This window comes from Amblyomma maculatum, chromosome 1 (assembly GCF_055883805.1).
Source record: "Amblyomma maculatum isolate TAMU_Amacu chromosome 1, ASM5588380v1, whole genome shotgun sequence".
Lineage (NCBI taxonomy): Eukaryota > Metazoa > Arthropoda > Arachnida > Ixodida > Ixodidae > Amblyomma > Amblyomma maculatum.
This window is the reverse complement of record NC_139344.1, coordinates 148,041,268-148,056,075: the sequence shown is the minus strand read 5'-3', so window position 1 is coordinate 148,056,075 and position 14,808 is coordinate 148,041,268. Positions and strand designations below refer to the sequence as shown.

At 46.2% G+C, this 14,808-nt stretch overlaps 1 protein-coding gene across 6 annotated transcripts in view; it reads left to right on the top strand.

Annotated features, from left to right (window-relative positions):
- The window catches only part of LOC146204287 (protein arginine N-methyltransferase 5-like), a 122,161-nt gene that overhangs the window by 42,020 nt on the left and 65,333 nt on the right, over positions 1-14,808 (top strand). For all 6 annotated transcript variants that reach the window (XM_084589232.1, XM_084589229.1, XM_084589231.1 and 3 more), the window contains 2 exons: positions 4,787-4,858; positions 9,140-9,217. In XM_084589232.1, the coding sequence (XP_084445358.1) occupies positions 4,787-4,858; positions 9,140-9,217 (150 nt within the window). The remainder of the gene's footprint in view (positions 1-4,786; positions 4,859-9,139; positions 9,218-14,808) is intronic.

The window sequence follows — 14,808 nt, the reverse complement described above, 5'->3', positions numbered from 1 at the left end:
AGCCAAGTGCCCTTAGCTGGTTCTAATGTGAATAAAATGAAAGATGAGCACATTTTTTACTTTTGGTAATGAATGCTTGATTTTCAGGAGAGAGCACTGGTTATTTCATTGCTTATCCATGCAAACCTGCTCATTGTAGACTAGCCTCATTGATAGTTGTTACCAAATGCCTGGGGGGTTCAGTGTATAGTGTAAAGACAAACTGAGACGCGCTGAGCTGAGCGTCCGCTCGATTGCCTAGCCCTTTTATTTTTACTTCCTCATCTTCTTCCGCTCCGCTTCTCTAATCTCTACTTCATCTTTGTTGTTTTGGCATCACACTCGGCCACGACTGCGGACCTGAAAAGAAGAGACAGCACAGACAGCACAGTCCTAATCAGTCTTGCAGGCGAACGACCCTTTTCCTTAACCGCGGCACGTGCACTGCGAAATTGTTCCTGCTCCTCCCGTCCGAGCCTGCTTGAAACGCCGCAGTACACAAACTCCATGTATTGTCACCTAAGCGCTCAGTTATTACGTAGGGCCCATCATATTCCGCAGTCAGCTTACACCCTGTTGATTGTAGGCCGCGCCGCACCCAGACCTTGTCTCCAACTCTATAGCGAGGAGCTGGTCGATGTCGGCGGTCTTAGTTGTGTTTTTGCGCCTGTTGCGTCCGAGACGCTCTTTTCTGTGCTTCCGACCTGATGCGCTGACAAGCTGCCTGTCGCCGTACAGGGGTCCCGATGTTGATAGATGTTTCTAAGTTGCACGTTCCTGCAAGTTGAGGCTGTTGTTCGTACACAATCTTATAAGGCGTTGTTCCTGCAGAATTTTGCACAGAAGTGTTGGCAGCGTAGGCCGTCGCTTGGAGGTTCTGGTCCCAGTCTGCCTCGACTTTTTTGTTGTTCATGCAGAAGGGAGCGAGTCGCGATTGTATGGTCTGATTCGTCCGCTCGGTGAGACCATTCGCTTGAGGGTGGTACGCCGATGTGAAGTGGTGCTCAACTCCCACCCGGCGCAGGTAGGCACGGATTTCGCGACTCCGGAAGGTGGTTGAGTGGTCCGATATTAGTTTTCGTGGAAGCCCGTGCCGCCATTCGAACCGGTCTTGTAAAAATTCAACGACGTAGTGTGCAGCAAAAGAGGGTACAGCAGCAGCCTCTACAAATTTTGACAGATAATCTACAGCCACTAATATGTACCGGTTGCCCACTGCTGATGTTGGCAGAGGTCCAATGTGGTCGATCCCTACGGTGTCAAATACAGTCTCAGGCAAAGGGATTGGCATTGGAAGCCCGGGTTGACAGCCTGGAAGACGCTTGTACTGCTGGCAGACCTCGCAGCTGGCAACGTACGTGCGGATGTTGCTGCTCATCTTGGGCCACCAGAAGTGTTCCTGCGCCTTTCGCAATGTGGCTCGCTGACCAATGTGCCCTCCTGTGGGGGAGTCTTGAATAGCGTGGAGCTGTTCTTCCTTGCGGTTTTTGAGCCAATGTCGGCGGTATAACTTAGCATCCCGCTGAACAAACTTGGAGTTGCTTCCAGTGTCCCCAAGGGAAGCCATGATAGCCGCCAAATCTCTGTCCTCGCTTTGGGCCTCTTTTATATCGTGCTGACAAAATAAGAGCCAACTTTCGCTATGCCGAGCTCGAGAGTAGCCGTCACCACTGGGGTGTCGTGACAAGGCATCTGCAATAAAGTTACGAGCCCCAGCCCGATGCCGCACATCTTATGTGTATTCTTGGAGCGTGATAATCCAGCAAGCGAACTTGTGCTTGAGGTGCTGCTTCGTGAACATCCAGGCGATTGCGGAATTATCCGTTACAATGGTGAATTTCCGTCCGAAAAGGTAGTGGTGAAACTTATCATCCACACTCCAGACCACCGCCAAACATTCTAACTCGTCGGAGCGGTAATGGCTTTCGGCAGCGGACAGTTTGCGACTAGCGTATGCAACGACGTGCTGAGCACCCTGTGAGTCGCGCTGGAGAAGAACCGTCCCCAGGCCGACCTGGCTGGCGTCAGTGTGCACTTCAGTGTGCCAGTCTTCGCGAAAGTGGCTAAGTACTGGGCACTGAGTCAGTTGATCTTTGAGTGCTTGAAAGGCTCGTTGCTGCCGTTCACCCCATATAAAGTTCTCGCCCTTCTTTAACAAATTTGTGAGGGGAGCTGCTGTGGTGGCGAAATTGGCTACGAATTTCCGTAAATAGGAAGCCATGCCAAGGAACATCTGCAGTTGATTCACACTGTTAGGTGTGGGGTAATTCGTGACTGCCGCTATTCGCTCTGGGAGCGGGTGAATGCCCTCTGCAGAAATTTTGTAGCCAAGGTAGGAGATCTCCGACAGGTGAAACTTACATTTCTCGCGGTTTAGCCGGAAGCCAGCTTGGTATAACAGGACAAGAACATTGTCCAGATTCCGGAGATGCTCATCTTAGCTGCCGCCGATGACCAAAATGTCATCGAGGTAGACCACACAGGCGTGGTCTTTGAGAGAACCGAGCACCGTGTTCCTAGCGCGCTGGAAAGTGCTTGGAGCTGTACGTAGCCCGAAAGGCATGTGGTTGAACTCTTACAGCCCGGTAGAGGTGCGAAAAGCAGTCTTGTGTTTATCCTCTTCAGCGACGTTGATCTGCCAATACCCGGAGCGCAAGTCGAGAGATGAAAAGTATTTCGCGTGTCGAACGGCGTCAATCATGTCGTCGATACGGGGAAGTGGATAAGAGTCTCGGATCGTGTGCTTATTGAGCTCTTTGTAATTGACGCAAAACCTCAGAGTGCCGTTTTTCTTGCGTGCGAGAACAACAGGGGCTGCCCAAGGGCTCGAGGAGCATCTTACGACCCCAGCAGCCAGCATGTCGCGTACCTGGTCAGCGATGACCGTTCGCTCACACTCTGCGTAGCGCCGCAGCGGAATAGTTATGGGCGGGTGATTGTCGGTTGGCATGCGGTGGACAATCAAATCAGTGTCAGGAAGCTGTGCACTAGTCTCCATGAAAATGGCCCTGTGTCGGTGCAGCAGGGCACTCAAGGTTTGAGGACTGGAAGGCTCACCTTTAGCATGCTCGTCCACGGGCGGGCTAGGGACGGTACGGCATGAGCGGAGCTGCACTTAGCCGTTTTCGATTGACAGAGCCACGTCTCCGGACATGAGGTAGTCTGCACCCAAGATGACGTCAACAGGCAAGTCCGCAAACACCGGGACGCCCACCACGACCCTGCTGCCAGCCTCAGTCCGGATGCAGATATTGACTGCATTGACGGGAACATTGCTTCCCCCCAAGCCTTTCAGAGGAGACGAGGTTCATTGACTCATCGGGCCCAGTGCATGACGTTGAAGCAATGCCGTTCGCTGAGCGCCGGTGTCAACCAGTGTGGTCAACTCCCCGATGCCGTCAACATGAACCGGCAGGAAGGGAAGAGGGTGATTCTGGAATTGTATGCGTGGGCGGGCAGCATGAGGACAATCCTTGTACATGTGGCCATGTTGTCCGCACGAAAAGCAACCGCGGCGTTGCTGTGGTGCTGCGGCAGATGTCCCGGCGGCAGCAAAGATCTCGCGACGACTGGCAGTGTCATGCAAGGAGGCCGCTTTGTAGACAAAGATTGAGAGGGATCGTGAAGTGTCCAGTGTGGACATAATCGATGCGTGGGTGGCATCTTGAAGCCCGTTGGCAATATACTGTTGGGCTGCGGATGCGGGCCACTCGATGTTGCAGGCCTGAAGAAGACGGACCTTATCATAAATGTAAAGTGTGACGTCTTCATCTGGAGCCTTGCGCCATGCTCTCATCGTCGTGAGTTTGGCGTCGTGTGCATTGGCCAGGGGTGTAAACGCGGCAAGAAGGGCAGAGGTCCAGGCCAACCAAGTGGTGTAGCGGCAGCCTTCGTACTGGTGCCAGGCGCGGGCGGCACCACGGAAATGGTCTTCCGCGGCGGCGAACGTGGTGGCTGGAGAGCAGGCGGAACGCCGGGCAGCAGCGCCGACCACTTGAATCCACGCTTCGGCATCGTCAGAAAATCAACGGAACTCCGGAAGTTGTACCGGCGGTACTGGGTATCCAGAGGACAGCGAAGCGCAGCCAAGTGCTGCAGTGAAAGAAGCAGATAACTCTCGGAGGGTGGAGAGGGCTTCGGAAAGAAGGGCTAAGGCCGAATCCACCGAGGAGGCATGGATGCCGTTTTCGGGCGGAATAGGGGTCCCAGGCGCCGAGTGAGCCGGCCTTGTTACTGCCCGGCTGCTTCGAAGGAGGAGCGGCGGGTCGGGGAGGTCCGGGTCAGGCCCAATGTTGGTCGACTGCGCCATTGTAAAGACTGAAACTGAGACGTGCTGAGCTCAGCGTCCACTCGATTGCCAAGCCCTTTTATTTTTACTTCGTCTTCTTCCACTCTGCTTCTCTTATCTCTACTTCATCTTTGTTGTTTCGGCATCACAATAGGTTCATATATGAGAGTGTGCAATGTAGGTTGCCCTTCCTATGAATGAGTCTCGCTGTATGTTCTTTCTCCTTGCCATTCAGTTATGTCGATCCTTTGCTCAAAACTTTCCTGCCTTTATAGAAGCTGATGGATCGATTGGGTTTCTTCATGCACAAAATAGGTAGCAGAAACTATTAAATAAACTAAACACAGTTTTTCGCTTTCTTTTGTCAACATCTTGTGAAACAATGTTTTTTCGAAAATTAATAAGTTCTTTCACCTTTTTTTTTATTACAAGAAGGTGCACAGTGTTATTTGTTGTAGAGCACAGCTTAATTTGTGTTTGTGTGCTTGCTTTTGTTTCTGCAATATTTAAATGCTGCAGTCACAACCTCCAGCTGACTCTGTGTCTGAATTTGCCAAAAGCTTCGAGGACTACCTGCAGATGCCGCTGCAAGTGAGATATATCTTTCTTTTTTGCACTCTTGTTATGACTGGAAAAAAAAATGCGCAAGGATACTTACTAAAGTCACCTTTCAATGCCCTTAGAAAAACCTGTGTTATCTGTATAATGTTTAGCCGGGCACATAGTATAAATGCCTGGCTGTTATTAAGGAAGGCGGGCACTCCTGCTACAGTAGTGTGCACTAGAGCAGTTGCATTGCACCTTGCTAGTTTTTGGTATTGATGTGCATGCCATTGATTTAGTGACAAATTCAATCTTCATGCTCAGCTTTCAAAAAGTACATTCGGGCCAGAGTTTCATCAGTGTTCAGTGCTCAATACGGAATGACCTTTGAGCCACATTAAGAGGAATGAGCCATATCATGGCATACTGAATGATGCCATAATGGATGCTCAGTTCTCCCATCCTTAGTTAGTATAAACAACATTACTGCATGACTTATGAGAGTTCTTCATTAAAGGAACAAAAAAAAGTTAAGGCACCATTTCCAGCTCAGGAATGGCATTCTTTTTTTTTTTCTGGTGAGAAGGGGTGGGGGGGGTTGCATCATGTAGGTTTCTGCAAAATTTTTTTCTATAGCTGTTCAATTCATGCCATGTGAGAATTATGCGATGCATTATGCTTAGAACTTGCCAAATTGGGGCTGTTAACGTGTTCGTTATAATTAAGCCCCAGAATTGGCTCCTCAATTTTTGCTCTTAATTTGTAAATCATTCATTTTAAGTGCTTTTAGACTACTCCACTAACCTTTCACTCTGAAACAGGGGTTTTCAGCCTGGGTTTCATGGAACTTTTGTGTTCCTTGAGTTCCTTTTGGGTCTCCTTAAGCACCTATGTCCATGCATGCCTTAACCCCCACCGTTTCTTTACCCTTTCTATTGTGGGACTATTCACACTGTAATTGCTCATTGCAACATGTTTCACTGTACAACCAGCCATTATAGTTGAATTTGGGCACTTCTTGAGGTGCTGGGTGTGTGCTTGCTCCTTTTTACATGTATGCCGTTCTGAAGTGATGGCATTTAAGACATGCGGGGTTCCTTGACAATTCTTGAAAGCTGTTGGGATTCCCTGTTGCTAAAAAGATTGAGAATTCCTGTTGTGGAGGACTAACTAGAAAGTTTAGTGCGTTTATTTAATTCTTTAGTTTTAAGAGTTTGCTTGTTTCACCTGAAGTCTGAGACGTGAAACTTGCATGTTCCAGGAAGGCGTGGACACAATGGGGTTCCATGACATTGTGCTATCATTATGCAGAAATTTTTTGTATTTTTGTTTGTAGACCTGTCTCAGTAGAGACATGTCTAAAAAAAGAATGTTGGCTTTATTAAAGAGAAACGATCTTTTCTTTACGCTTATGGTACACTTCAGAGTATATATGAAATCGATTTAATCTAGACATTGTCTAGGAATATTGTTAAAAAACTAATATTTCGTGTACCAGAAGTTCATGTTGGTACATATCAAGCTTCCTCCAATAGCAGAAAGTAAATTCTTACTATAATAAGGCTGTTGGTAGTTTCATGTACCAACCATTTAACATAAAAAGGTGTGGATAATGGACGCGAGGTCACAGGACAACTTCTAATGAGTTGCTATCAATGTAAAAAAAAAAAAAAAAAAAAAAAAATAAAAAAAAACAAATAAAAAAAAAACAAATCACATTGTCTCGAAAAATTAAATAACCAGTTTTCGTTGCTTTGGAGAAGCTAATTTTTGAGGTAGAATCATAGTGGCTTAGTCTCCAAGTGCCTGCCCCAGGGGTGGTGGGGAATTGTGGTCACTATCGTGGCACCGCGACATGAAACACAGTTTCTTGCTAGTGACAACAAATTTTCAAGCAGTGTCTACTGTCAAGAACTTTTTCATGCTCAGTATCAGTAGCTAAAAAAAAAAAAAAAAAAGAAAATAATTGCCAGGTCCTTCTCGACGTCTTTATGATCCGAGTTTGTTAGATTTTTCTCTTTGCATGAACTATCCTACATGCCTAAGTGGCATGTCACTAAGCGAGCTTGACAATGGTTGATGCATCACTTGAATTGGCTTTTGCTCGGCAAGGCTTACGGAATCTCATGCTTCATATTAATCGTGTCTGGAGATATTTCATTCAGGCTTAGTCTGTCATTAAACATAGATGCATTTGAATGCACAAAAACGTGTCTTACAGGAACTGTAATCTTGGATTACACAACTAGGGGTGGAAGTGCTGTGCCAATTGTGCCGTTCTCTGCCAAACTGTCCTGTTGTGCCAAGCTGCACCTGAACGGCAGTTTATGCTTTAATTGACCATCGTGAGTATGTAATGCTAAATTTAGCAGAGTATTATCGTTGGTTGAGCAACACTGGGTGCTCACTAAAAAATGACGAAGCTGCATCCGCGTACAAGACAGTTTATTCACTCGTGGTGTTTATCCTAAAGCTGTTATCGCCGCGTGGCTTTCATGAAAGGGTAGTGGCACAAGCCTTATTGAGTTGAAATGAATAGCAGCTAATCAGTTCCACTACTGTTCGTACTAGCCGTTGTTTGTCGATTTTTCTTTCATGAACTCTAGCAAAAATCTTTTGAACCATTGCACTCCTAAATAATTCTGGCCAATGGGATGCAGATTCATTTTGCATGCAGTTTTCAGACGAAAGTCTTTATTTCGGCCCCTGTTAAGTCGGAACTTTGGGTAATTTAGACTAAAAGTGCAGTCCCGTCCAATGCCCATGTAAGTCCTCAGTGTCGGACGCTTGTTAATTCGGACATGGGCAGGCTCGCTCTAGTTGAGGTACGACACGTGCTGTCAGCGATCGCAGAAATAGGCCACCACTGACCTGAATCGCATGTAAATATTGTGCCCGTGCACATTATGTGTGCTGTGGCAGGTATGACAATGATCGGAAGTTCGCCATTTCCAAAATGAAGCTCAATCGCATAGTTTTGGACTCATTTTTACTTTGTGTCATGACGTGGCTGTGATTGGGAGTGCAAGCATCAGACGCTGCTTGGGGCGTCACTGTTCTTTTATTTTTGTTTTGGGATGGTGTTGCGCTGTTCCAACGCATGCATCCCTTGCGTGCATCCACATTCTGCTTCCAGCTAGTCACGTGCAGTTTTATCGCACGGTGCGGTGAAGCATCCTCAAAACACGACGGGGCTGTTTTGTGCAGAGGCATCTGCTGAGTCGCACTGCGAATTTTACGATTCTGGATCAATCCTTCAACCTTCCTGGCAGTGCACGCAAAGCAGAGCGCTTGACAGACCCGAGTAAAACTCGTTTTCGCTTCGGTTACGTCTCAAATGCAGACAGCTGTTATGCCGGTGTTCATTAGATAAAATACTGTAATGTGAAGTGTTCTCGAAAAATGTTTTTGAGCTCATTCAATAATCTGGGCTTCAGGTTAATTTGAACATATTTTTTTTTATCCATTGGAGGCCAAATTAAATAGAACTTACGGTAGCTGTGAAGAGAAAAATGCATTTAGCGCTGTTAGCCTGCTGCAAAGTGCTCTGTAATAGCCCATAAATTGCTCCAAACATGCTCCGAAATAGGACTTTTCCTGCTTCCATGCCTGCTCTAAAAGCCTGCTTCTATCCCTGAGAAACAGAACATCAACAGCTCCATTCCACAATAAATCAGTTGTGGTGACATAAGTTTTAGAGCTTGATACAGCACATTAAAAAGCACTAGAGGTGAAAGGCAAGGCAACTGTTACGCAAAAATACCGCAGTACAGGTATCATACAAGATTGATTTCACAGGTATTGTACTTCTGGCTTCCAATAAAGCAGAGAATAGTGCGTGTTGATCTTGAACTGCCACTATAATTAAGAGGTCTGAGGTGACATCCCTTCACTTGACAGTTTGTTGTAAAGCATGGATTCTGTGTGTCAAGGCACTTAAAGCTCACTCCATCCAGAGCTTTAGTTCAGTGTAGGGCTATCATCTCATTCATTGCTCCTGTACTCCAGGCTGCACTGTACTTTGCCCGTAGCAATCAGTGAGTGGTAAATATTATTGATTTCTCTAAGTCAACATACCACGACTGCAGAGGTTTATGGCAGGTTTCAAACCTTCTGAATAGTGTGGGTGGATGCCCCGAGGCAGTTGTAGAACTGGCTTTTTCGGTCAGTTGAAGGAGAAAGTATGGAAGATCCTAATGATGCGCTATTAATATACCTGCTCAAGTTTAGGTCTATAGAAGCCCTTTTGCAGCAACTTAAGGCATTTCTCGGGATTGTCAGAGGTGTTTCGAAGCCTTATCAAGCTGTGAATTTTGTTTTTGATCCTAGCCACTGACGGATAACCTTGAGGCAGTGACATATGAGGTCTTTGAAAAGGACCCTGTGAAGTACTCTGAGTACCAAAAGGTAAGAGCATGCTTTATTAAAATTTTAAAATACCATAGAGGCCCTGTCGTTCTTTTATTGTTTTTGTTTTTTTTCATTTAATCTTTTATTGATGCTGTCACCACACATACAAGCTCTAACCCATACAGCCCAGCCTTCAAGTACATCAGCAAAATTATGCAACCATTTCTGGCATGAGATGAACTGAGTGTTTCTGGCCTGCAACTTTTTCCTGTGTGTATCATTGAACATACCAGCCGGCTGTGCAGTGGTCATTGTCATTTGTATGATTCTCCACATAGAACACGGCTGATTCACTTTTGCTTGACTTCTGCATGAAAGAATTTCGTGCGGTGGCGTCGCGAGGGGGGTGCGGTCCGCACCGGGTGCAGGGCTCAGGGGGGTGCAGCCGAGCAGTGAGAGGGAGGAAGAGACTAGGGGGGGGGGGGGGGGGGGGCAAAATGAATTATTGTTTAAAGACTCGAAAATGCGCACATTGGTGCCGCTGAGACACTGACTGACAAGTGTGATCTTCCCAGAAAGAATTATCCTGTTGTGAGGAGTGCTTGAAAGCACATGCCTTAGTTCATGCCAGAGACTCCACGCCATTTTAACGGTGGACCGGGCCTATGTACGTGCGTGTACCCTGGAAACACCGCCATTAACTCGATACCCATCGGAAACTCATGCGCGGGACCGTGTTAGACGACACCCGGCGGCGGCGCCGCCGCTGCATCGCCTCTTTTTGTGTGTGTGCAGTTCACTCTCTTTTCCCAAGCGAGGACCACTGGCAGTATCTCTCCGGCTGGCTTTTGTCTTGATCATTTATCTCCTATGCCTTTCTCTCTCCTCGGCCCAGTCACACATCCACCTCACACTTTCAAAATGCTGGAAGGCACGGAATGCCTGTTGCTCAGTGGAATGACAAGTCTGATCACTGTATGCTGACTAGAAAAGAAAAAAAAAATAAAATAATGTGAAGGGCACCTTTAGCAAGGCCAGGTGCTTTAGAAGGGGAATTGAGAGGGAGTGTACCCAAGGGTGGTCCCGTAGTGCATTATACGGTTATTACCGTTTCTTTTTTATGAAAAAGGCAAAGTCATTGTTAAATTGAGAAACACAACTGAAAGCGTTAAAAGAAATGAGCCTAGAGACGCCGTCTTCAAGCTCCAAAAAAGCAGTTTAGCACTCAATATTTTTTGTCGGTATGGCATCAGTGCGCATTGGTAACTTTGCAGTCTGGATGCGGAAGTCAGCTTGCACCTTTTGGAGGAAAGGAGAGAAGAAAAGTTAAATGTAGAGAATGAAAAGTAAAAGGATTTCACCTATGCATGTGGCATGTGAAAGGCTCTGCTTGGAACCTAACTACAACGTGTGGTTTCATACCGGGCAATCACCTGTCTTAAACCGCTTACTCAGTGAATTTCCTCGCAACTTACATGGGCTAGTGTTTGTGCCTTTTTCAGAAATATGTGCTTTTGATGTGATTTTTTGCTAAATTATCAGTTGTGGGGCACGACCGCTGCGTTTAAGTGTTATAGAAGAAGAAAAAATGTAACTTCACTCGCGTTGCGTAGTTAGGTGCAGAGCAAATTTACTTCAAAACAAACCATGAGCACAGAAGAGGTAGAAAGGAAGTTGCGATACGGTGCTTAAAATGCGAGGATGGAGGAAGGCGGGGGTGTTCTGCGCCGCACCTCCGCACCGGGTGCTGGGGACCCTAGCGACGCCACTGATTTCGTGTTAACTTTATTGAGTGTGTATATTACGGCTGCTCAGCTGTCGTACATGTTGCCTCTTGCTGACCTCTGCTGAAGTAGTTTTGAAGGTGTCCTGCAATGCAATCTGAGCACATCTTTTTTGCTTGTGATTGCATAAATTGACTTGTGATGCTGTCACTGATGGTTGTAATGCACGTATTCTAGTATTTAATATTTTATTTCCTCGAGAAACCGAGGTCATAATGCTGACAATGCCACCCCACAGCAGTGGGCTTTTGCACTGGATATATAGATGTACACGGCTGGTCTCGAGAGGAGCGCACGCTCTTTTCTATGGCCTTCGTAGTTGCCACTGAAGCAGTGGGACAGGTTTTTTTCCTCCTTGAGTTGCGCTTTCCACCATTTATAGGGGATTTCTTGCCCCACTGTTTGCTCCCCACCTGCTTATATGGGAGCGAGTGGTGTTCGCCTGGTTTCCGATATAAAAGAGCACTGATACGCACAGACTGATATGCGCCGACCGACCGACGGAACTGATATGAAAGAGAACAGATGGTAGTTGGTTTGACTGCATGTCGCCAATGCATTCCACGCCTAAACGAAACCTTTATAACAAAATTTGACCGTTAGAACCATCAAAAGTATGGCGAGCATATGACAGGTATTTCATTCTTCAATGCAGAAGGTGGTGTGTTGATCCATCCCTTGAAAATTTGTCATAGTCTATAGTGAACTGATGAGTGCTATAAGTAAGCTTGGTTAATGCAGTTGTTGGTGTGTTTATGGGATGTAACTTCCCAGAGCGGCTCAGGCCATAAGGGAGGCCATATTTGAGGGTTCCAGAAATTTCAGGCTCTTTAGTGTTCACTGACATCGTACAGTATGCGTGCACCTTGCGCTATGCCTCCAGTTTAACGAGGCCACCTTGGTTGTGGTTGAATTCAGAAGGAATGAAAATAAAGCTGGGCTCCTAGATATCACCGTGCAAGTTCATCTAGGTTGTCTATTTCCAGCAAATTCTAATTTTGTCATTTTTGTGACATAGAGGAAGGTGCTGAATAATTTTATATTCTATATTAAGCGTGCTGGCGATTGCCGTCAAATTGAGCCTAATTTTTGTGAACACCAAAGTTTTGAGTTTTTTTGTAAATTGTATACTCACACAAAAAATTGCTTTTGTGAGTAGGCAGAGGAAATAGCAATTTAGAATTCAGTGAATAATGTTAATTGATTATTGGCACACAATTTCTATTTACACCTAGAAATGAAAAATGTGGCAGCGTCTGCTGTAACAGATGTGTTTCTTTAAAGATTTCAAGTTCTGTAAAACAGTTCGTTATGCACATTTGGAGATTTGGAGAGGCTATTGCACTGTCCAAGCCCTCCAGCATAGTCGTGTGCTCCATGCCGAAACTCTTGCCACAAACGAGCTGCTACAATGGCGATTGTTGCATTCATCGGCAAAAAGACGACTGTCAGCTTTTCTGCCGCAGATTGTGTTTATGTTGATTATTGGGTATGTTTTTAAAATGGATGATAAATTTTGGAAGAGAATTATTTTTTCTGGTCATTTGCCACTCTCCTCATTTCTGCAGTGTTGTTTCTGGCCTGATTTTCTGATCAAAAACTGTTGCTTATTCATTATATTAAGCTGATTACATCTGTCATAGATGTGGGCCAGCCACGAGACAGCATGCATGTACAGTCTTTTAGCTGACTAATATCCTGTGAACATATGGTACATCTAATTTAAAGAAAAGAGTTCATTACATTGGACAGCTGGAGTTTTAACTGTTATTTTACATTTTAGCTCTTTACTCTGAAAGTGTGGAGTGCCATAAACTCTCGTTAATGCCACTTTTGCGCTAAATGAAAATAGCTGCGATAGATTTTAGGATCTTTATTTACAATAATACTAATAATAATTTTTTATTTCTGACTCAAAAAGTACATGGACAGAGGAGCTGCAGAAAAAGCTGTAAGAAAAAATTGGCTGTGGTTTGACCAATGGTCATCCCTAGTAGAATTGCAAAAGCAACATCTGCGGAGAACGCGGCGGCATCACCTCTAAGTCACTGTGCCGCGTAGGAGTCGGCAGTGGAGTCGGCAGTGGCCCCAGCACGCCAGCTGTGCACTGTGTGACGTCGGTTTCTCCTGGCGCATGCACAGCTGGCACGGCGGCGGCAGCACCTCTGAGTCAGCCGCGCAGCGGAGGAGTCGGCGGCGGCTTCGACGTGGCTCTCCAGCTGTGCTCCGTGTGACGTCACTTGCTCCTCGCGCATGCGTAGCTTGACTCATCGGGAGCTCCGCAAAATGGCTCACCGACTAGTGTAGTGGTGCTTCCGCAACAAGGACAGCTTGACAAAGCCACAGCCTCCATTTGCAGAGCAGCAGCAGCAGCAGCAGCAGCAGCAGCGGCAGCGGCGGCGGCGGCGGCGGCGGCGGCGGCGGCGGCGGCGGCGGCGGCGGCGGCGGCGGCGGCCGCGGCGGCGGCCGCGGCGGCAAAAAAAGGAAAGAAAAAAATGAGATAAAAACGAGCACCAGATAAATGGGAATTGTGTAGCATCATTCACTGAACTGAACAGAAACCGCAAAAAAGGAAAGAAAAAAAAGAGCCATTTGCAAGAAAAATGCGACAAAAATGAGCAGGAGGTAGCCGAGTGTGCATTGCAATATCGTTCACTGCGAACTGAATTTAAGCTTCAGAATCTCCACTTCTCAAAAGCTTGCCATGCAAATGCTTCAGGTCGCGTATAATTCTACACACTCCTTAATACCTGTGAAAAGACATACTGCATAGCTTTGTGTTTGATCAGGTGCAGAAAGTGTTGACGTCGCTATATTCGAAGGCTTGTGTGACCACACGGTTGCACTGAAATGAGCAAACATGCATAATATTATCTGAATTTTATACCTCGTAGATGTAGTCTCAGTCACTAATTATGCGGTCTTTGTATAAACCATAAGGTGTTAAATATGAGGACTTGAAGTAGGTTGAATTTGATGTGAGCAGGGAGTGTGCGTGCACTCCTTGTGCGTGAATGACGGCAACGGAGCAGTGCGCCAGTGGCAACCCCATCGATGTTTGGCGGGAGGTAGAAACAGACTCCATTGGGGAGATGGTAAGAAGAAGCACGTGCTCCCCTCTGGGCCGGCCATGGGCTGTCAACACCTGTGGTCTGGACATGATGGAAGCACGTCTCTGATTGAATATTATCGCTCATGAGTGGAACATGGTGGAGGGAAAAATTAAGGATTGTTTTCAAGACAATTTTATCTCTCGACTGTGCTTTCTTGAATTTCATGGGATAAAGTTCTTGGGAAAATCAGTCAGCAACCATCTGTATAGTCTTCTCTTCGTGCTTTGTCGGTGGGTGTGCACATCTTTGTAGCATTTGAAATGCTTTTACATTGTGCTAAATTCAGGTTGAATTTCATACTGCCATGAGGTTAAACTACTGTGCAGCCCTAGGCTACCCGAGCTACAAAAGTGCTCGTATATCATCCCTCCATAGATTTCCTGCTCAGAGTGAGTGAAGAAAAAATGTAGATGGAAGCTTTGGGAGTTTGCCTTTTTTTTTTTTTTAAATATGTGGCACCCTTTTAGGGGTACTTGAAAATTGACTGCTACCCAGAAAAATTGAAGAAAAAAAAAGAAAAAAGACTTTGGTATCTAGGAGTGGTCTTATTCCACAAGGCACTAACTGCACCTGTGGAGTGGCAGGTGTATGCTTGGTAGGCTGTTGCCCATGTGCAGTATGTACAGTAAGGCTCGTGGTCTGTTTTCAGGCTTTTTATTGTTGCATAAGTTAGTGTGGTTTATTTGGTACAGAAGGAGATCTCAAAGCGAAGATGTCAGGGGGACCTCCTATAACAAAATGATTGAAACAG